Source organism: Lepidochelys kempii, chromosome 2 (genome assembly GCF_965140285.1).
Source record: "Lepidochelys kempii isolate rLepKem1 chromosome 2, rLepKem1.hap1, whole genome shotgun sequence".
In the NCBI taxonomy this organism is placed as follows: Eukaryota; Metazoa; Chordata; order Testudines; family Cheloniidae; genus Lepidochelys; species Lepidochelys kempii.
Genome location: NC_136381.1, coordinates 213,744,795 through 213,766,434, shown reverse-complemented (window position 1 = coordinate 213,766,434; position 21,640 = coordinate 213,744,795). Strand labels below are relative to the sequence as shown.

Here is a 21,640-nt window from a genome sequence, read left to right as displayed (position 1 = left end):
ACCTGAAAGTGACCACTGTCACATTAAACGCAGAGCAAGATAGGCACATCACAGCACACTTGCAAAGGAATCCACAGTTTCTCTAGCATTCATATGCTAGGCAATCAAGTCTCAAATTCTTGGCATATGAATTCTGGGAATCAGAGTTAACCTTAGTTATCACACTAAACCTCAGAGGCCATTATATGCCCTTGGGCTTAGGGTAGCAGCACATATTGGTGAGGCTAAAGTGCTTTTCTGTCCCACTGCTTTATATGGAGGAGGGGTTTTTTAGACCCTCCAGAGAGACCTTGTATTTTAGGGAGATAGTGTCTTCCCATGGCAATACCCTAGAATATTTAAGGTTGTAAAAATAGAACCTGAAGACTCAGACAGTGCTCTTCATGCTCAGCAAGCCCAGATTTTCTACTAGAAACATTTAAGAGACTGGTAGGAACCTGTGTCTTCTGAAGGGGTAAGTGGAATTTAGTTAAGAACCACCTGTGGGAGTGAGGGAACGACTGTTCTCAGGATGTGTGAAGTCCAATCAAACAGGGGAGGGTTGGTTCATTTCCAGTTCCTGCAATGTGAACTCCAGGGTTGAGTCTGTGAAGACCACCAAACCCTGCAAGGTTTCCACAGCTCTAAATTAATTACAATGTGTAGGAAGAGCTGTGTAGAACCATTTTCCCTTTTGGCTTTAAGTCTAGTTCACTCTAAAAATGCACGTCACATAGGAAGACTACTAGAGAGACAGACACAAAATATCCTGTTAGAACTATACTAATCAGAAGCCCTGGAAGTGGAAGATAGGCTATCAAGCATGGTTAGTTGGTTTCAATGGCATGTCTCAGAATTCATTAAAATACTAACTTCTAGAAACGGGAAGCAACCCTATAGTATTTTCAAGATGCAACACCAAGGTCAGAAAACAAAAAATGCTAACAGAAGCTCAACCTAAAAAAAAAAGCACTAAAAAGTAAATATCTATACTATCTTATAGTCCGACAAACTGTTTTAAATTAATATCAGAGCTTTAAGCACTTTTTTATAACAAAGACATCTTTATAAATTTGTATCTCATGTACAGCAACTTTCCAATTCACAACTTCTTTACATTTCAAACAGACACAAACTATCATCACAAAAAAAGTTAATTACACAGCTAAAGCGAAGTTCAAGGTCACGATCAAGTGCTGAGTTTCTGCAATCCTACAAAAGGTAGTGCTAATCTTTAGTTTCTACATCCCTATTGGTTGAAGATGATATTCTTATTAATGCACCCAGAGAAGCTGGTTTCAGTAGCAGAAGAACTTTGAGCTCCCACTTCTTGTCTTACACAGCCACCCACTACAAATCTTCTGCCCCATGCTTCTAGGGTGGGTTGCTCAGTCTGAAACCAATGCCACAAGCCAGCTTTGTGAAAGTTGAAGAAAAATAAGAGTTACCAAACATCCCAACCCTCCTTTATGAAGGCTCAAATACTTATGACTCATTTCTGGGCTCTTATTTATAATAAAATATTGGGCCTAATTCAAAGCTACCACAGGGAAGTGTAAAGTACCCCTTCCCTGAATCAGCTAAAACCATTGCACTACAGAGGAGATTAACTGTCTCAGGATAATTAAAGCTTTACTTCTTCCTCACTATTAAACCCCAGCTTTGGATGTCATTTATTTTTAGAGAGTCTCTATTAATAATGTGATGGTTCTTCCTGCTAGCTAAAAATTAAATATAAAAAGGCAAAAACCACAGGACTAGGTTTCCTGCATGTACAAGCTGTGCTTGTGAATCAGGGTGTAGGTGGGCTGTAAGTCACTAGCTATGGATCCTTGATCTAGCATTGGCAGCCCCTGCACAAGTGAGAACACCTGAGGGGCTGCTTTAGCTTATGCCACTGATGCAAAGTCCTTTAAGAACCTTACACTAGTGTAAGAGGATAGATGTAATAGAACTCTCGTTCAAACACCCACTGTCGCATACTCCCATATTGAAGAGCACAGGAGATACATCAACATCATAGGTACTAACAAGTTACTTACCACACAACGGCATCTAAAATATCTCTTTTTCTCCAAATGGCTAGAATAGCAAATCTCACTGTGTGGTAATACACGGTAGTGTTGCTTTTTAAATCTGTAGATTCAAGATTTTAGATCTTGCAAACACCAACAGATAATGCATTATTTATAAAAGGTTAAAAAGTGGATTCAAAAGAAAGGCCACAGTATGCAAATATTTATAGTTTACACAATTGGAAGATATGCAGGTTAATGAAATACTCTGTGAAAGAGCAAGATTTGTTAGCTAACTTTAATACACAATAACGTTGAACTGAGGTTTACAGCCTGTTCTGTACACACTTCCATAATTACATTTTATAGGTATTTATCTGCAGCTTCAAGAAACTCAATAAAGAATTTGTAAGTGTCAATATTGTTGCTTTAAACTGTAGCACAAACTATGGTGATCGATCTAGAACCTAAGGCAAAACCCACTGAAGTGAATGGAAAGGCTACCACTGACTTCCACAGGGCTTTTAATCTGTGTGTCTATATGTACAAACTACACTTTTCTACAATACATTTTATCAGCATGGGGCCAACAACAACTACACATCTTTACCCACTGATGTAAGAGACCTAACACAGCTGTTTCACCTTCATGGATTTCAGGGTGTGATACGTCTTTTTTTTTTTTAAATAGATATTAATCCTGCAGAGAGGAAGGAGTGCAGAATTGATATACTGAAATATATTATTCTATATCCCCTGCTAGTCAGAGTTGTCCAACTCTGATAATAGTTTTTATAATCTAAAAAATATTTAATGTGCATATACACATTATTAAATATAAATGGTATGTGTACAGTATATGTATGTGTATATTAGGGATGTAAATAGCATGTAAAAAAAGTAACTCTGTAACCTATTAAAATTATATCGGTTAAACATTTAACCAGGGAACTAGAGGTGAGGGAGGCTGCTGCAGCATCCCCATGTTTTACGTGGAGTCCCAGCAGCTGGGACCCCAAGCATGTGGGGGCAGCCGAGTTTAATCGTTAACTGAAACCGATAAGCATCGAGCTTATCGGTTGATATATGCTTACTTTTCAAGAAGTTGGCCATTTCCATTTAAAAATGTTATTTTGACCCTATAAGAACATGGTCACAGATAACTCTCAGAGTATTCAAACCTATTTACACTTCTATTACCAAAAAATAGAGTAAACATATATTACAGAGCAACAGTTTAGAGTAGTTAAAGGATTTATATAGTCAATCTCAACCGCTACTAAGATGTGGTTCAAAAGCATTTGACTCCTTTAAAAGCATTGTGTTGTTAACACTTATTCATGTGAACAGGTTCTACTTTGCACCAGCTGGTGAATTACAAGTCTGCATTTTTCTCTTTTATTTTATGGGGGTTAAGAGTATGAGAATACAGGCAAAGCAATAAAAGGCAGATTGTCTAATAGTATATAGAACTGCCAACAGCTGTCCCCTTCCTAGACCTCACAGATCCTTAGCATTTCACTTAAAAACCTAAATGGCCCATTTCCCAAGCTCAGTTTTTATTTCTTAAGCTCTGTGACAAATACAACAAATGAACTAAAGAACTGTTCCACACCGACTACACTTCTACTGTGAACATTACTTAACTTTCCATAGAAAAATTAAAACAGGTCAACCAAATCTTTCTGAAGATAAATTTTTTTTCATTATTCTTTTGGTGGTTAATTCTAAACACACCTATAAAAAGCATCTCTTTACTTGACGAAATACAAAGGCTTCAATCACTAATATACAAAAACCTATTTTATTTTTAAAAATATGCAAGTATAAGGCTCAGTGCAAATCTTTCTTCATATTAATCATGAGAAAATGCAGTTATATATTACACAAGAGCACATCAATTCAAATAACTGAAATTCATTATCTAATACAATTTTCAACAGTTTTCAGTAGTCCTACTTGATGAACACTTGTTTTGCCTGACAAGCTAGGGAAATGGTGTTCATGCTATAGAATAAGTTTTGCAATATGCTACCAATATATTGGGGGGGGCATGGATCAGCGTTCATGTTGCGCTCCCAATCAGTACCCAGCCCAGGCCGGGGAAGCTAATGGTCTAACCAGCGGACGAAATTCGATGATAAATCCTGGTCACCTACATTAAAAAGGAGAACCAGCATATATTGAGGACTGTGATCAATTGCTTTCCCTGTCTACTGAAAGCAGGACAAGAATTAATGGGATTAATCTGCAGCAAGAGAGATTCTGGTTATATATTAGGAAAATCTTTCTAATGATAAGGGTAGTTAAGCTCTGGAAGAGGCTTCCAAGGGAGGCTGTGGAATCCCCATGACTGGAAGTTTTTAAGAACCGGTTGGGCAGACACCTATCAGAGACAGTATAGGTTTCTTGGTCCTGTCTTAGCTTAGGGGGCTAGACTAGGGGACTGCTTAAAGTCCTTTCCAGCCCTAAAATTCTACGATTTTATGATATGGTAAGAGGAGAGTTGAAAGCAAGGTGGACTGTAGATTTAATATGCAAATTCCTTCATTTGTGTTCTTTGTTCGTACAGCATCTGGTACATTGGGTCTAGGGCTCCTATGCCCTACAGTAATCCAAATAATATAGTCATCCTAAACTGACCTGTGTAAATCCTAACACAGCATATACACTTTACCAAAACCAAAGCAGACATCTCTGCCCATACTAGACTGATTTTACCCTCCAGGTATGAACAATATTGTCTTACACCACTCATGGTGATACACTTGATATTGCTTATTCTAATGACCTTTAAAGCACTATCATCACAGGCATAAAAGGGGAAATTTTCAATCATATCAGTTCAGTTGGGTTAATGTAATATTATTGAAAAGTTTCATTAAGATGCAGACTAGCCACATTAGCTGGCTGTGTTTTAGTCTACTGGGAGACTACAGGGTAGAATTTGCCTTATTTGTAATTTCCACACCGTAGCATGTGGATATGAATCTCTTAAATGAAACCTTAATTCTGATTTTCCTGGGTTTGCAACACTTGGGTTTCAGTTAATTACAGTAACCCTGTAATGTTTTTTGCCCTTAAGTAACTAATACTCTTAACTTTAACTCCATTTTAACAATAGCTTTTTGTCTTAGTATTTCCTTTTTAAAAATCATTGTAAGTTTCATGTATGAACATTAAACAAAGAAACAGAACGCTACTCATTAATATTTCTAATGATTTGAACATAAGTACTAACCATTTAATTTTTTTATTTTATTTTAACTTATGGACAGATTGCTCTCTTCTGGCGCACAGCTCAAACAGCCAAAGTGCACTGGTGAACCTTGCCCTTAATGTGCAACTAATTGGTTTATAGAGCTGTTAGTGAAACTGGTGCTATGTGAAAGAATGGCTGCGGGAACCCAGTCACTGAGCTATGCACCTTTCTGTGTTCACCCCATGTTTTTTCCTGAACTCCCCCAACAGTGATGCTCCTATACACAAAGGGGTCTGGGGCTTGCCCCACTCCAGCACTCCAGCTGGGGAGAAGGGTCAGGGGCTGCTCCATGTGGCTCCCAGAAGCAGTGGCATGGCCCTGCTCCAGCTCCTACGTGTAGGGGCAGTCAGGGGGCTCCGCTCTGCATGCTTCTCCCCACCTCAAGCACCACTCCTGCAGCTCCCATTGGCCGGGAACTGCGGCCAATGGGAGCTGCAGGGGTGGCACCTGCGGATGGGGCAGAGTGGGAACATGGCCGCTGCTTCAGGGAGCCTCTTGAGGTAAACGCCACCCAGAGCCTGCACCCCTGAGCCCTTCCCGGACCTCAACCCTGAGCCCCTTCCTGCCCTCCAAACCCCTCGATCCCAGCCTGGAGCACCCTCCTGAACCCCAAACCCCTCATCCCCAGCCCCACCCCAGAGCCCGCACCTCCAGCCGAAGCCCTCACACACACACCCCTGCCCACACCCTGAACTCCTCATTTCTGGCCCCACCCTGGAGCCTGCAGCCCCAAGCAGAGTCCTCCCCCCCTTCCACACCCCAACCTCAATTTCATGGGCATTCCTGGCCTGTCCATACAATTTCTATTCCCAGATGTGTCCTTTGGGCCAAAAAGTTTGGCCACCCCTGAATTAAGGCCACACAAGTGACAAAGTTATAATAATATAAACTTTTAGTAGCCAATTCTAAACAATGTGATAGCTGCTAAGACACAACCATGCCTTTCAAAGATATACTCATAAGATTAAGCAGTCTCTATAGGATCCGTTACCTGTTCAGTTATCCTCATGTGGAAGTCATGGAAGTCACTGTAGCGACGATACGTTTTCCATATCTCTTCACTAGTTGGATTTCTCCGATGTACAGTGATCGCATACAGTGCATATGTCTTGCCATGGTCGTTGCATACTCCTGCCACAGCATATGGGTTATAGTCAGCATAGACTAGTAATTTAAAACAAAAATGAAGAGGGAACACAAACAAAGAGGAAGACGAAAGGAGACATGAAATGGAAACATCTGAAATGACAGAGCTGGAGACAAAAATGGATGCAAGCAGAAGAATAAACCCTCTGTAGATAGCATCCTCCGGAGACTCCCATATTGTGTAAGCATGATTCTTTAGCTTAGAAGAAAATTATACAAGTTTCACTGATGTATGAAATAAAAAATATATATGCCTCAAGGAGTATATAAGGTGGTCAGATCTTTAAATACTGAATATCTTTTTGATTGACAAATATTATTTTAGCCTTGCGGATCCCAGGGAATGGGTGAAGGACTCTACTGTAAATCTAGAAAGAGTACTACTCAGCACTCATGTTCAGGTAGTTTCTTCTCTCTAAACATACCATAAGTTTTTCTTTTGCCTCTGCAGATTTCTTCTTTTGGGGTACACACAGAGCTAAAATACTACCAAGCAAAACATTTTAAAACTTTTAATAATATTTAATAGTATAGTTATTCTGTTCTTCTTCTTTTATTACAGATTATTATAATTGTTTACACCGAGGATACAGATACCAATATATTTTTGAAGTGTAGGTTCTCTCAAAGTGGTTATAATTCCAATAATCTATTTTGTACCTTTCCTTCCCCCTTTTCCCTTTCCACCCATAGATTTATAGTGTCTAACACCAGGCGGAAACATTAGATCATCTAGTTTGACCTCCTGTATATCACAGACCATTAAATTTCATCCTGTTACCCCTGTATTGAGTTCAATAATTTTGAGCCCACTATGCCAGAGATACAGTCATAGAATTTCCAAGTAAAAACATTAACATGGATTTAAAGTGTAAAGACTTATCAATCAGTGGTAAAATCCACAATGTTAAGAAAGCCTAGAAACAATGCCAAGTTTGTACTTAAACATACAATAGAAAGAATGCTATGTTAGGAGGCCAACAGAACTTTGAGTTCCACATATCACCCTAGAAAACATCAAAAACCTTGGCACATTCATCCTACAAAACTCATAGCTTCATTTAATCAATGACTCCAAAAATAGAGAACACATCTTAACTGACAACTTTACTCAGTTGTGCATTTAAAAATACTTTATCATACCAAATGATAGTCTTTTTATCACACTAGTCCCGCTTATTTCCAATTATATACAACCCACAGAAAAAACATGCATGGCAAGGGTTTTGTTTAAAGAGACTATGTTGGAGATAATTGATCAAGAAACATTGAAGCATGCATTTTCAGTAGGTAATAAGGCTGGAACCCCCACTTCCAATTTGGAAAAATAGGTAACTTTACGTAGGTCAAGAAACTTTGGCTCTGAAGACTGGTGGGGGGAGTGAATGTGTTAAGCAAGGAAGTTCCAGATTTAAAGATCTTTAACTGAGAACATCCTGCCTCTGTGCCTTAGAACAATAACTAGGAACTATGAGTTTGTTCCCCAGCGGATTTCAACCACTAGGTTAAAACACAGGGAGAGAAGCAGTCTTAAAATTAAATGTCACAACCAATGACTTTCTAGAGGGCAGTGTAAAAGGTTTTAAGTCATAGTAGTTTTCAAAGCATTTTGAAATGAAAATATTGTATTGTAACTTTTTGCCATCAGAATTGAAAGCTGCCATATCTTGAGCTAATAGGAGTCAAGTAGCTCAAGATGAAACGCAATTATAGGCAGGGTGCAGATAGTGATGCCTATAGATAAAGTTGCTTGACACTTTCCATTATAAGACCCTGTTTTCAGTTACTTATAGCTTTCCCAAACTTAGATCATCTGGATTGGAACTTTTTTTTTTAAGTTTCAGCTAAAACAGCTCAGCTGCGTCTGAGAACAAAGTAGTGAAAAAATATTTTGACCATGTTAAAAAAATATCTTACAACAATTCATCAAGAAGCTCTAACATTGCCATGCCATGGAACAGGGACGTTAAATTTGTCAGGGGGTAGCATTTGTCAGGGAAGCAGTTTTTGTTATCCTCACAAAGATTCACCCAAATTTGGCTATGTCACAAACCTTTGGAAAAAATTTACAATTTATACATGATCAATAGAAACCCATTAGAGCTTGAAAGCTAAATTGTATGATTTCATGTGCCCCATCCCCCCATAGCCCCAACAGACCTCGCGGACTGCACATGTATAATTCCCACAGAATACGTGAGTATGCCCCATCCAGGGATAATAGGGGCTATGCAGGACTTATCCTGCAATTGCTCCTCCCAGTTGCCAGAAGCCATTGTGGCACTGGGCACAGGAACTAAGAGAAGGGACATTGTCTTTCCTGTGCTCTCAGTGAAGGGCGGGGAAGATGGGATGAGGGGTGGGAGGTGGCCAGAAACAGGGCAGGAACTGCCCTTGGGACAGGGGCAAAAGGAGAGAGGGAGAAGCTGGGTGAAGAGGGGATAGAAAAAGGAGCAAAAGATCTACTACTACTAGAGCATCCCTGCAGAATCTGGACTTGAATGTACTATTCCCGAGTCTCAACTTTTTTTTGCTGTCTAGAAAACAGCTGTGAAACCCACTGGAAAATCGTGCATCTCCAGCCCACTTTAGTAACAGGGTACACACATAAAACAGCATTCTACTGCTACAAGTTATTCCATTACCCCCAGTGTTAGAGAACAATGTGGTGGATCTAAAGATTCCAACATTGCTGAAGGCCCATATGAGAGTCAATATGTTTCCACATGATGACATTTTTTAAAATCTTTTTTACAATTTTAGAACTAGAAAATGAGATTAAAAAAAACATGTAAAAAGAATGTTCAGGTTGCAAAAGGTCAAGCACTCAAAAGCAACAAAATATCAGAATTAAGGTTACCCCTGCAACTTTAATTTGGCCTCCTTATGTATATGTATTATGATATAGTCTTTAATTACATGATCACATTCTATTTATTTCACAGGACTGCTGCCTCATTCAATGAACAGAAAGGACGTGCTTACTGAATGGAAAACTATTCAATATTTTCTTTTATCCTCATCACTCAGAGTGTAGCATTATTTACTGCATGCTATCCAAACTCCTCTCTGAATATAGAAATATTAATTTCCTCATTGGAAATTCTTTCATCATAATGCCTTAATAAATGTGAATTTATTTTCATTACAACCCTGTGGAATAAGGAGGTATTATTCCTATTTTATACACAGAGAACTGAGGCACTGACATTAAAGCCAATATTGTCAGAAGTATCAACTAATTTTGGGTACCCTATTTGAGAAACCTTATTTGACATTTTATAGAAATTCATATGTTCAGGACAGAGCTTCTATTGACCTCAGCTGCAGTTATGAGTACTCAGGTTTCAGAAGGTTGAGTTTTGCTGAATGTTCTGAAAGAGCACAACCTATCACCCAGCAACCTTAACTCTGTATTAACGACGTTTTCTGCCATTGAATTTACTAGCTTTTTAAACAGAAAGAGAAATGTTTGTTGGTAGGAGTCAGTGGTCATTTAAGCAGTTGTAGTTCTCACTTAGTTTGCAGCAGATTTGCTACTGTGGCGAGATAATAATCAAAAAGTCTTAGCTTTATCACTACTCCACAGGGAATTCTGTGCCCAAAAAATAAAAATTGGGCACACAATATTTTAAAGTTCTGCAAAATTCTACAAATTTTATTTGAGAATAAATAAATGTGGAGGCTCCAGCATGGCAGTGGGGAGCACAGGCCACTAACTGCACAAAGGTGGGAGATCACCATGCAAACCGGCTGCCCCTCCCCTGCCCCCGGACATGGACTTGGCAGTGAGGCTACACCTGACAGCGCAGGACCAGGACTGCCCCAGAAACACCCCAGGGCCCTGTCCCTCCATGCCAAGCACACTAGTCAGGCAGGCTCAGCCCAGCAGGATCCAAGTGTGAAGGGGCATAGTGTGGGGAGATCCAGGTGTGGTGTGAGAGAGTTCTGTGCAGGGATATCTGGGTGCAGCTTGGTGGATAGTGCGGGGGGGATCTGGATGAACCTCGTTGGGGGGTGGGTTCTGAGTGCAGAAGCAAAGGGACTCTCAGGGGAGTCCAGGTGAAGGTGGTTGGGGCTCAGTAGAGGTAGTCTGGGTTTGGAGGGCTCAGCGGTGGGTGGGAGGGTGTCCAGGTGCTGGCACGGTGGGGCTCAGTGGGGTCAGTTGGGGGTCAAGTTCTGTACAGTGATCCCTCCCCCCCTACGGCTGAGGAGTGATGGGGACCGGAAGCGGCGGGGGGGGGGGGAGGGTACAGAGCTTCCTGCAGCTGGAGAGGTTTCGTAGGGGGTGGGGGGTCTGACTCAGCCCTGGCTACTCCTTGCAGGAGAAGAGGAAGTCCCATCCTCCCCAGCCCAGCTGGGACTAGCACCTGAGCCTGGCACAGGGCAGGAGCCACTGGTCGGGGTGCCCCATCCCATCCCCTCCCCCCAGTGATTTACTTCTCCTCTGGCTGCTCTGGACACCCAAAACCACACACCTGTGCTGTTGGGAAGCGGTTCATGACTGCTTTTGCGGCTTCCTTTGCTTCCCCATCAGAAAATCATGTTTCTGTGGCGAAGCAAAAGAATCTGCAGAGGACATGAATTCTGCGCACGTGCAGTGACGCAGAATTCCCTCAGGAGTAATTTAATATAGTGATTTTCATGACTATGTCACAAAGAATTTTACATCATTATCCCCATTTTACAGATGGGAAACAAAGGCACAGAGAGGTGAAATGACTTGTCCTAGGTCATCCAGCAGGCCAGGGACAAAGCTAGTAATAGTCCCAGTCCACACTGTTGCTATGTGATTCCTCAATGCTCCTCCCCCATCCTGTACATTTTGTTTGAGTGAAAAAGGGATAATGGTTAAGCATTACAATGTGTAATTGTTAACAGGAACAGTGAAACTCATCCACAGTTCACGTCCCAAAACCTTGACAGTTTTATTACATGGCAGTTACAATAACTTTAAGCAACTGAGAGAAGACTGATGTGTGTGTCTTCTTCTGTATCTCCTCCCGCACCATGCAGCCCATCCTCAATTCCAGTTCACCTTTCCGTTTCATTAAGCCAGTAGTTGACACTCTAGAAGCTATTACCATTTAAGAAGTTCCTCCTTGCTGTCTTCTGCCCTATGCTACTGTGTACACTCATTATAGAGAGCAGTTTACTAGAGGGCCACAAACTACCTCGGCTATGTGGCCTGAGTTGCACACTGAGATAGACCCCTCACTCCCACTGCCCACCCTAGCTGGGACACTCCTGCCATTGTTTCTGCCAGGCCTCCCCAGCCATGTGCCAGGCCCTCCCAGTTCACCCCTCCTCCGTACACTCTAACCAGCCCTCCCCACCCCACATAGCGTGGACGTGTAGCTTAACTACTCATTTTCTGGAATTCAGATATTTAAATCTACATGACCTTCAGCCTTTCCCTCCCAAAATATTGGCTTATATAGAGGCAAGGAGAGGGGCTCAGAGATCCACTGAGGGACAGGACCATCTAGACCCCAGCTCACAGAGGTGGGGCAAGGAGAAATGCTGACCCCCCACAAGAGGTTAAGTCCCCCATATTGGGGATTCTCACTTCCCAGTGTCCCAACCCCTCTCCATAATCCCCCTCTTCTTGCTGCACTCTAAATCCTTTCCCCCCCATTCCCAAATCTCTTCCACCCCATCACTTTCCCCTCCCAGAAAACATCTGCATATGTAATTTATTTTTGTTTCAAAAACAGTTTCAGCACCTTCTGAATATTCTGCTGTACTCTGACTACTTTTCCTCAAAACAAAACCTTTGATAGAATCAGATGCCTCCTTTAATAATTTCAGATTTCTGCCAATGGTTGGATTTGAACTCTCAGTGCTTGGATGCTTTTCAGGTCTGATGGTTGGAACATTCCCCTTTGAGCCATTCAGTTCCTGTAACTCAGACATTAACAAGCTAATTAGCTTTGCGCTCTCTGCATGCACAGCATAAACTTTGTGGTGTGCCACCAAGCACTTATATATCTGACATGTCCAAGAACCAAACTCTTTGGGTAATAATGCTGCAATTTGATTTTCCCAAAACCGCTAAGTGTGGCATGCACTATGTTAGAGTAACTCAAGTGTTTGGGATACAAAAAATCACCACCAAAACATGACCACTTTAAGTTGTTCTTTCAGGAGACTGTCCCTCAGGAACTCCCTATTCAAATGGCCTCCAAACTGGATCATTGACCAATCCCCGTTCCCCCCATGAGGAAAACAAAATCTCAGAGCAATATGAGTTACTGTGAGGATTTCAGAGCACTTATAGAAATCAAGATGTAAAAGAAAAAGATATTTTTCTAACTATAGTGGAGCTGGTGTTCTGGTATAATAAAAGGGGAATTTCACTAAAGTCTACATAGGCACACAGAAAAACCTCCCAACCCAATAACCCAATCTAAAGGGCATACAAAAATACACACTTGTCATCTCTGGTTTTAAAGATATCACACTGCAATAGTTTTAGTATCCATATAGTGAAACCGTCAAATGCACTGAGGAAACTGTTGTCTGAAATCATGGCCAAGAAAGAATAAAATACTAAGTTTTCCCAATAGCACCCTGATACCATGCCAAAAATCAAATATTAGTACTGTAATAAGATCAAATGAAGAAACAATGACAATCTTACCACTGTAGCAAAACATGAAGAGAAGATATGATGCATTTGATACCACCAAAGAGCAATCCTATTGAACACCTAAATTTTAATTGTAACAGCAATTAAACTTTCATTAATTTTTGAAGAGCTGATATGAGAGCCATTCTTAACAATTACTGCAGCATAAGATTTAGCCCCTTCTATATCTGTGAAAGTCTGGTTCACTTAATCTTTACCACAAGATTGCTGAAGATGTTATAGTACAGAAGAGAATACTTGAGAACAGGATTTGCTTGACTGAAAAAGAGACAACAACTGCTAGAAGTGGATAAATTAAATTTTAAAATAAATTCAAATTGAGCATAGTAAGGTATTGTGCATTAGTCAAGTGAATTAAAATTAATGGATGGTCATCTAATTATTAGTGGTAGAGAGACTTTGAAATGTATGATATGCTGCACAACTAAGTCTCCTATTTTAGTACATTAGGTGCATTGTCTACAATTACAATATGAATTTGAGGAGGCTCTGGATTACAATGATTTCATCAGCAGCAAACATGAAAACAAATGTTTAAGATACAGAAAGGAAAGAGAAAGCATTAAGATTTAAGGGGGCCTATAATTAGTTCACTAACATTAGAACACTAGAATTAATTAAAATAAAAAATGTATATTAAATGGCGGAAGCTCAAAAACGGCAGGGGAAAAAAGACAAGTCAGCCATCACTACAATAAAATCACTTACCAGTATCTGAAATATATGCATGTAGCTGTGCTGACTCTTCAGCAGAGACGTTTGAAAGGTCATCTAAGGACTGGAAGGGAGAAAAAGATCATAGGTATAATCCCTCTAATAGGAAAGAGATTTTTGCTTATTCACCTATTCATTTAATTTTCAAGCTCTTAATTCACAGTTTTGAATGAAACAGTTTTATAAATATAAATAGAATTAAAATTATAAATATTTCCAGTATCTGATAACTATAATTTCTGTTTTTATGTTGAGCCCCTATTTTAGAAGTTTCACTTCTACTAATTTCTATTAGATCTTTGCTATCTTTAAAAAAAAAATTGATGACCCCCCACCCCCACGTTTGTCAAACCTTCATCTACTAGCCTTATTCCTGTCCCCCCCAAAAAAATTAACCCAGATTTAGGTTTTCATCTGATTAAGGCTGCGAGTCTCTCATGGAGGCCACGGATTCCGTGACTTTTCGGGACCTCCATAACTTCTGCAGCTTGCCAATGCGCCTGACTCTAGGGCCAGCCATATTGCTGCCAGGGCTAGCTGTACTGCCCCTGCCCCAGCAGCAGCAGGCGCTCCAGAGCCATCACCCACAAACATCAGTGGGCACCCAGAAGCATCCAACTCAGCACCAGCGAGTGCCCGGAACCCCCAGAACATCCAAGCTTTAGTCATGGATATACAGTACAAATCATGGACAGGTCATGCGGCTGTGAATTTTTGTTTATTGCCCACGACCTGTGACTTTCACTAAAAATATCCATTAAATCTTAGCCTTATATCTGATCTACATGTACGCTCTTTTTATAGAGCATTTGCAAATGCAAAATAATATTATGGACATAGTAGATATTGGTATCAAGAATTAATAAGTGTTATATACTGTTGCTTCACATGATTGCATTACTCTCTTTTCTATCAAAATAAGTAAAAAATATTACACAAAAGTTGATGAACTGGATGAAAGAACTGCATCACTTTAATTGAACTAAGAGTAGACAGTTTCAAAAAATTCCTCAGCAAGAGATTTTTGTCCTTATGTCATATATAGGAGTATATTGTCCTCGTCTCCCAGTTCACAACTGGTGCGCCCCAAAAGTGCTCATGTGTATTGGGGTATGGACCCCAAACTGGCCCAGCAAGAGCTGGGTGGAGCCAGATGGATCCAAGCTACTAATTAGGCTGCAAGCCAGGAGCTAATTGAGGAGGAATGGGCTCACTTGGGCAGGAACAGGCAGGGTCTGTAGAAAGCCAGATAGCTAGCAAGAGGGTAGAGATTGGCACCTAGGGAAGGGCAGTTATGCTCTGGAAAGGGGGAAGAGTGTATGAGTCTGCAGGAAAGCAGGCTGCACAGATTCCCTGAGAGGAGGGAGTGGAGAAGCTGGTGAACCCAGAGAAAGGGAGAACCAGTTAAGCAGGAAAAAGCCCAGGGAAACAGCAGCAAGGTCAAAGGCACTTCAGGCCTAGGCTGCATCTTATCAGGTCCCTGGACTAGAACCCAATGTAGAGGGTGGGCCTGGGTTTCCTTACCAGCCACTGGGTAGTGGCTCAGGGCACTGGAGACACCAGATAGATGGTTGATCTGGAAAGACTGTGATTTCCCTAGAAGGGGGAGGAAATTGTGATCTGGCTGGAGGACTAAGCCATGGACCTGAAGCGGCAGCACCAAGCGTGAGAGAGGCACATACAGAGAGAAGACGATGGATGAAGAGACTACTGAGGAGAGCGCAGGACAAGACGGAGTTAACTGTCAGAGTGAACAGCAGGAGGCACCATGAATGGAGAGGGAACCCCATCACACCATGTTTTCAGGATTTTTCTTTAAGAATATATTTTACAGCTATTTGATATTAGTAATTACCCAGTTAATTTATTTGTTCTTGTATAGACTTCTAACAAACTAGATTTGGGACTGCAAATTATCTGCAAGTGCAAAAAGTGTGGGGACAATTGTGTTCACAAAAAGAGAGAATGGAGCTCTAGACATTTTAAGTTTTAATGTTAATGTATTTTTTAAAAATAGGGAAGACAGAAAGCGTACGTTAAAGGTATTTACATGTATTGGTATCCTTGCCTCCTTTGGACATTATGTTCAGATTTTCAAATCCCTAACTAATAAATGTGCACATTAGGTGTACATGTGTATGTGCATATTATTCATCTATACAAACCAATAATCAGTTAAACTTCTGAACAGCTATGTTTGCACAGATATCTAGTTTATGTTCACAACTGTATATGCCTAGCTTTGAAACCTGATTTAGTTCCATTAAGCTAATATTTGTGCAATTTTTATAGGCACAAGAGCATACACTTCTGGAAGAGATATGATGTGAAAAGCCACCACCACCAGTGTAAATTCTATATTATGGACCCATTTAGATAATATCTGTATAACAACTTGAAAAATAGTTATTGTGCATGTACTGCAATGGTTCTGTACATCATCTCAAATCATTAGAATATATTTCAATATATCAGGTAAGATTCATCTACAATATAAATCAATTGCAAAAAGTTAAGATACATCAGTATTGTATTTTAAAATTATCTTAAACATAAGGTACAAAAATATACTTTGCTCTAACCATCTAGAATCTAAAACAACTGATTTACAAAAATTAGCTCTTAGGCTGAGACTGTCCTCCAAATAAGTCTGAAATACATTCTTAAGATCAAGTTATAAACTGCTAAAAACGTAGTTTTATAATGGAAATGGTAGCAATCACTTAACTAGATTGGCCATGCTGGGAAGTGCATTGATTAATGAAAGTAAACTGAACACATTATGGTTATTCTATGATTACTTACCACAATACGTAAGAAGGTGTAGGGGTGTTGGGTGGGGTTGTTTGGCTTTTTTTGTTGGAGATATTAGGACATTTAAAATTAGAAGTAGTTTTACATAAAAAAATTTATACAAATTACATTAGCGAAGCACAAATTAATCCAAATGCAAAAAAATATTTGACACCAGGACAGTTAATGTATTGCCATGAGCTACAAAATATTGCAAGTCAGCGACCTCAGAAGTAACGTTTTTCCTATTCATAGATTGTTCTGTTTTATGTAACTAAGTGACACAAGGGAGCTGTATTATTTGAGTAGGCATATATTCCACGCATGGAGCTCAGCCAGAAAAAAAAAAAATCCACTAGTATTCAAGCACCTGCACAAGCATTGCAAACCAGAAATAGCATTAAATGTTACAAACCCAGCAAAGTAAACAGTTCCTCCACATATGCAGACCTTTCTTATAATAGTGTATCCCACCATAATAAGTCCTTTACACTCTATGAGCAAATCATTTTTACAATAAGGTTATGAAATGTGGTAATCAAAGAGTAAATGATATTTTAAAAGCTTAATACCAAATGCACATAACATGCAGATAATACATAATTGTGTAGCTATCAAGGTTTTATACCTGCTTTAGTTTGGGGTGGCCACTAATTATGGTTGGGGAAGCTATGATTAAGTTATGCAGGTAAGCATAAAGACTAATAAATCCACCATTCCTTACCCCTCATCAAGTATTCAGGATTTGCCAATATTAATAAAGTACCACCACCACCATCATACAGGAAAACTATTGCAGAAATGTTTGATTTTTTTTTTTTAAAGAAAAGGTATAGAAATCATAGTTGTGTGAAATTTTGTAATCTACACTGTACATGCTACAGTAAGATTACTTCAGATGAACTATTTTCCTCTAGTTTTTATTTTATGTATTTGATGGCACTTTATGTATAGCCCATTTCCTTTTTACAGTTGATTAGTCAGTTTCCCCTGTTTTTGTGTGTTTTATATAACAGATAATAATAAGAAGAAGAAGAAGAAGAAAATGAAAATATGATTATAAAACCACAAAAATTGGCATGGGAACTCCAAGATATGTGTAGAACAATAAACTACTCTCAATTCACTTTTTAAAATTGACTAGCTTTCAAGTTAATTGTGGGGACTAGTGTTTGTATCCCTCTGCCTTTAGAGCCTGGTAACTAGGTTACAATTAATCACAGTGTAGAGACTCAGAGAATCCCCTAAAGAACTACCTAGAACATTTGCTAGGCATGAAAATGTAATGCCTTCAAATTCAGATTTCACGCCTTTCCGGACTTGAAGTAAGGGCTGAGACCCAGTGTACAAGGTTCCCATCTTTTTGAGAACAGAGAGATGGGCTTCAAAGTCACCACACTTACATACAGAAAGCAGTCACAGGAGTGCAGCTGAATTTTGCTTGGGCCTCAGCCAGGTGTAATTTAGGGGGAACACACTGAGAGGAAAAGGAGGAAGCATACTTGGGCTGGCTGATTTTTTTTTTTTTAATGGCTGTGGATTGAAGCTGTGGAATGTGCTTAGGGATTTCGAATGTTAGAATAAGTCCTGTTGGAAAAAATTAGTGGCAAAAGGGCAGGTCAAGTGCTCAAAAGTGTATGATAAACGAGTTTATCATATGACTATTAGCTTCACATATGTGGGAACACATACAAACTTCATAGCTACAAGTATTTATTAAAAATTACAGAGGAGTCAAATAATTGAACTGGTTCTTTGGTTCTGATTAACTATTTCAAAACTTATTCTAAAAGGAATACTGAACTACTGAAATCTGCTAGATTGATATTTATGTATTTCAAACAATTATTTGTATAACTAATGTAAATCAGAATTTAGAATTTCATTTACAAACTACTAAATTTGTTCAAGCCATATCGTGAAAGCTAATAATCTCTGGCAACCTTGCAATTTCATAGGTGCATTATTTTTCAAAAAATTATTCCTTTTAGATTTGCATGGTTTCAAGGTACTCCATCAATTTAAGAGCTATTTCATTTTCACCTAAGCCCATACCTATTTAAGAAATCATTTAGGAATGAATGTACGTTTCTACATAAATTAACATAATTGTAGATGAATGTGTCCCATTTCCATGAGAGACAGAATAATAAATTGTTCATGTTTTAAAACACAGGGAAAAGGCTGAAAAGTAAATCTGTATTCTGTGGATAAATGAACAGTTTTACGTTTGCTTAATCAGTTCAAAAGGAAGGTATGCTTATGTTTTCAGAAAAGCAACTGCAGTAAAATCAAAAACCTCATGTCTACATATTTTAAACTATTTTAGAAGGCTTCTATAACGTTGAAAAAAGCCCAAGGCACTTACCAAATTTATGCTGCTTGTAGGAGACCCATTAAAAGATTCTGCAGGAAAAAAATCAATTTAGAATTCAGAAAATACTTTCTAAACAGTTGCTGCATCTAAGAGTCACGCAATAGAAATAAAATCATCTCAGCTGAAACACAACAAAACATTTAAAAAAATGAATAACTTGTGGCACACACCCAATTCCAAGTGTCTAAGCTCCTAAAGGCTCCAACCACAACATCTAAATGAAAATGCGTGTGCACCTGCAGCTAGAAAAGAACAGAGTATTCATACACTACAGAACAATCTGTGATTTTAGGTTCAGGGTATCACTTTAAGTTGTCTAATTATGGAGGCATCATAGATGCTCAAGCATTAAAAGTGTAGATATGAAAGTGACCTTAAGTTTGACTAAAATCCCTATATATTTTACATTAACTATTGAATTTAGTCTCCATATATAACATACTAACTTTGCTTCGGACAACAGAGCTGCTTTTCTTTGGTCAAATGTTTACTACCTTGCATAAAAAATGTTTTTTGGTCAGTTCCAGTTGAAGAATCGGTCATTAGAATCTCCAGATATTCCATATACCTTCCTAACATACATCAAATCCAGGCCCCCTTTAAAATTTAAACACAGACAGAATCATTCCCTTGTTTGATATAACGATCTGATTTCAAGGAATAGCCAATATTCTGGTGGCTACTACCAGTTCTGCTCAGCAGAGATACTGAAGAGCATAAGATATGAGATGCTTTTGTGGTACCTACTGGTAGGAGGGCACAGAAGCAATGCTCACTGCTGTTGCCTCGGCTCCAAGAAGCACTAGACAAAAGCATCAGGAGTAGCTCTCGTAATACTGAGAATTTCAAGGGAATTGAAACTGACTATTTCTCTGGTGCCTCTATCTAGGTTTTCATACAGTCCTTGTTACTGTAGTATCAGACCGCCTTGCCAGTATTAATGGACATTATTCTCACAAGAGCACAGTGACATAAGAAGGTATTCCTCTCAATTTGCAGATTGGAAACTGAGGATCAGGGTACCACAGGGTGACTAAGACTAAAGGCTTGATCTCTACAAACAGTTAGCACATGACAAGTTGTTGTGTAAAAGTACCCTGCGTTAGCCTGCTGCATGCTAATTGTCCATGTGGACCCTGCTACCACACACTAAAAGTTCTGTTTTGAAATGGCAGTAGATCAAATGGCAGCAGGCTATGGGAGATTTACACCACAGCTTATCACACACTAATTGTTTGTGCAGTTAAGCCCTCAGTGACTTGCCCAAGGTCTCAAAAGGAAGTCTGTGATTGAGCCAGGAACCAAACCTTGGCCTCCCATGTTCTAGTCCAGTTCCCTATGCATTACGCCATCATTCTTACAAGGGCAGCACTTAGCAAGGAAACAGGGTTGGGGGGCTGAGCACTTAGGGATAAGGCTATCCTTTAAGTCCCCAATTTTCTTGACCCATTCCTCCCAACCCGCATCCTCCCATACGCTCCCCAGGTACACCATACAACAGCATACAGAGGTACTGGCAGGGGTGGGACTGAGAGGGAAGCTGGGGCTTACAAGGGAAAAAGGAAGATTTGAAGTGGGAGTCTGGGATGGTGATGCAGAGAGAAACTTCGCTCAAATATCCAGTAGTTCCTCAGGACAGGTCTGCACTTACATGTAAGGAGCACAGCTGCATCGCTGTAACACTTCAGTGAAGATGCCACTGTGCCAATAGGAGAGCTTCTCCCATCAGCGTAGTTAATCCACCTCTGCAAGAGGCAGTAGCTATGCTGACAGAAGCTTCTCCCATTGATATAGCGCTGTCTACACTGGGGGTTAGGTCGGTATAATTGGATTGCTCATGGGTGTAGATTTTTCACACCGTTGAGCAACACAGTTATACCAATGTAAGTTTGTAGCGTAGACCTGGCCTCAAAATGCAATTCCTCTTTCCCTTTCCATCCTTTACCTGTCACCCAACACAAAGCACCACTTCCCCCACTTCATACATAAAGCCCGAATTCCCCCATTCCTCACTTACCTGCCATCCCCCTTCCCCCACACACATCATCACACCCTCTCTATAACCACCCTTTGACACGCACATTTGTGTTTGGTTATATGTTAGAAATGCAAGGGATTTTATCATGAACGTGAATAGCCAAATGCACTTGGATCCGGGTGATGTTTGGCTGTTATGGCATGTGTCTGAAAGTTGCATTAACCTGCTATTTACTTCATGTAAAAATTATGTTTGCTTAAAGTTTCTCAGTGTACATCCCACCAACAAAGGATTTTGTTTGGGGCTAGCATACACACAAAGGAAGTCCCATACTACTGTCTACCTGGAAATGTTAACTCTTCTTTACTTTGTTATTCTTGCCTCATCATACAAGGACAAAAAAATCACCTTGTTTGTACCACGAGAAAGCCATGAATTGAAATATCTGGACAGTCTTAGCAGCAAAAACCAAACATGGAATGTGATTCAATGAATGCCAAAACAATATCAGAACATCAGTAAAGGAAATTTCTGAAATCTATTCATCGTTATAGTTTACAAATAAACAAAGATTTTAAAATAAAGAATTTTATTCTGGAACCATAGAAAAAATATAAACATGGTATTGTCCAATTTCTAAATAAAGAGAATAAAATGCTAGCAAAACTGCATTCAATATCAAATTTGGAAATAACAGTTCCTTGTTTATACGGAGACAACACCT

The 21,640-nt window shown here is 39.7% G+C and overlaps 1 protein-coding gene across 8 annotated transcripts in view; it reads right to left on the bottom strand.

Moving 5' to 3' along the window:
* Window positions 1–21,640, bottom strand: part of SNX13 (sorting nexin 13) — a 158,736-nt gene that overhangs the window by 29,445 nt on the left and 107,651 nt on the right. For 4 of the 8 annotated variants that reach the window (XM_073333775.2, XM_073333779.2, XM_073333778.2 and 1 more), the window contains 3 exons: window positions 18,930–18,967; window positions 13,763–13,832; window positions 6,248–6,420 (listed from right to left, as the gene is read on the bottom strand). In XM_073333775.2, coding sequence (XP_073189876.1) covers window positions 6,248–6,420; window positions 13,763–13,832; window positions 18,930–18,967 — 281 coding nt within the window. Of the gene's footprint in view, window positions 1–2,028; window positions 2,116–6,247; window positions 6,421–13,762; window positions 13,833–18,929; window positions 18,968–21,640 lie in introns of those variants that run through there. The other 4 variants (XM_073333776.2, XM_073333780.2, XM_073333781.2 and 1 more) reach the window with 2 other exon arrangements.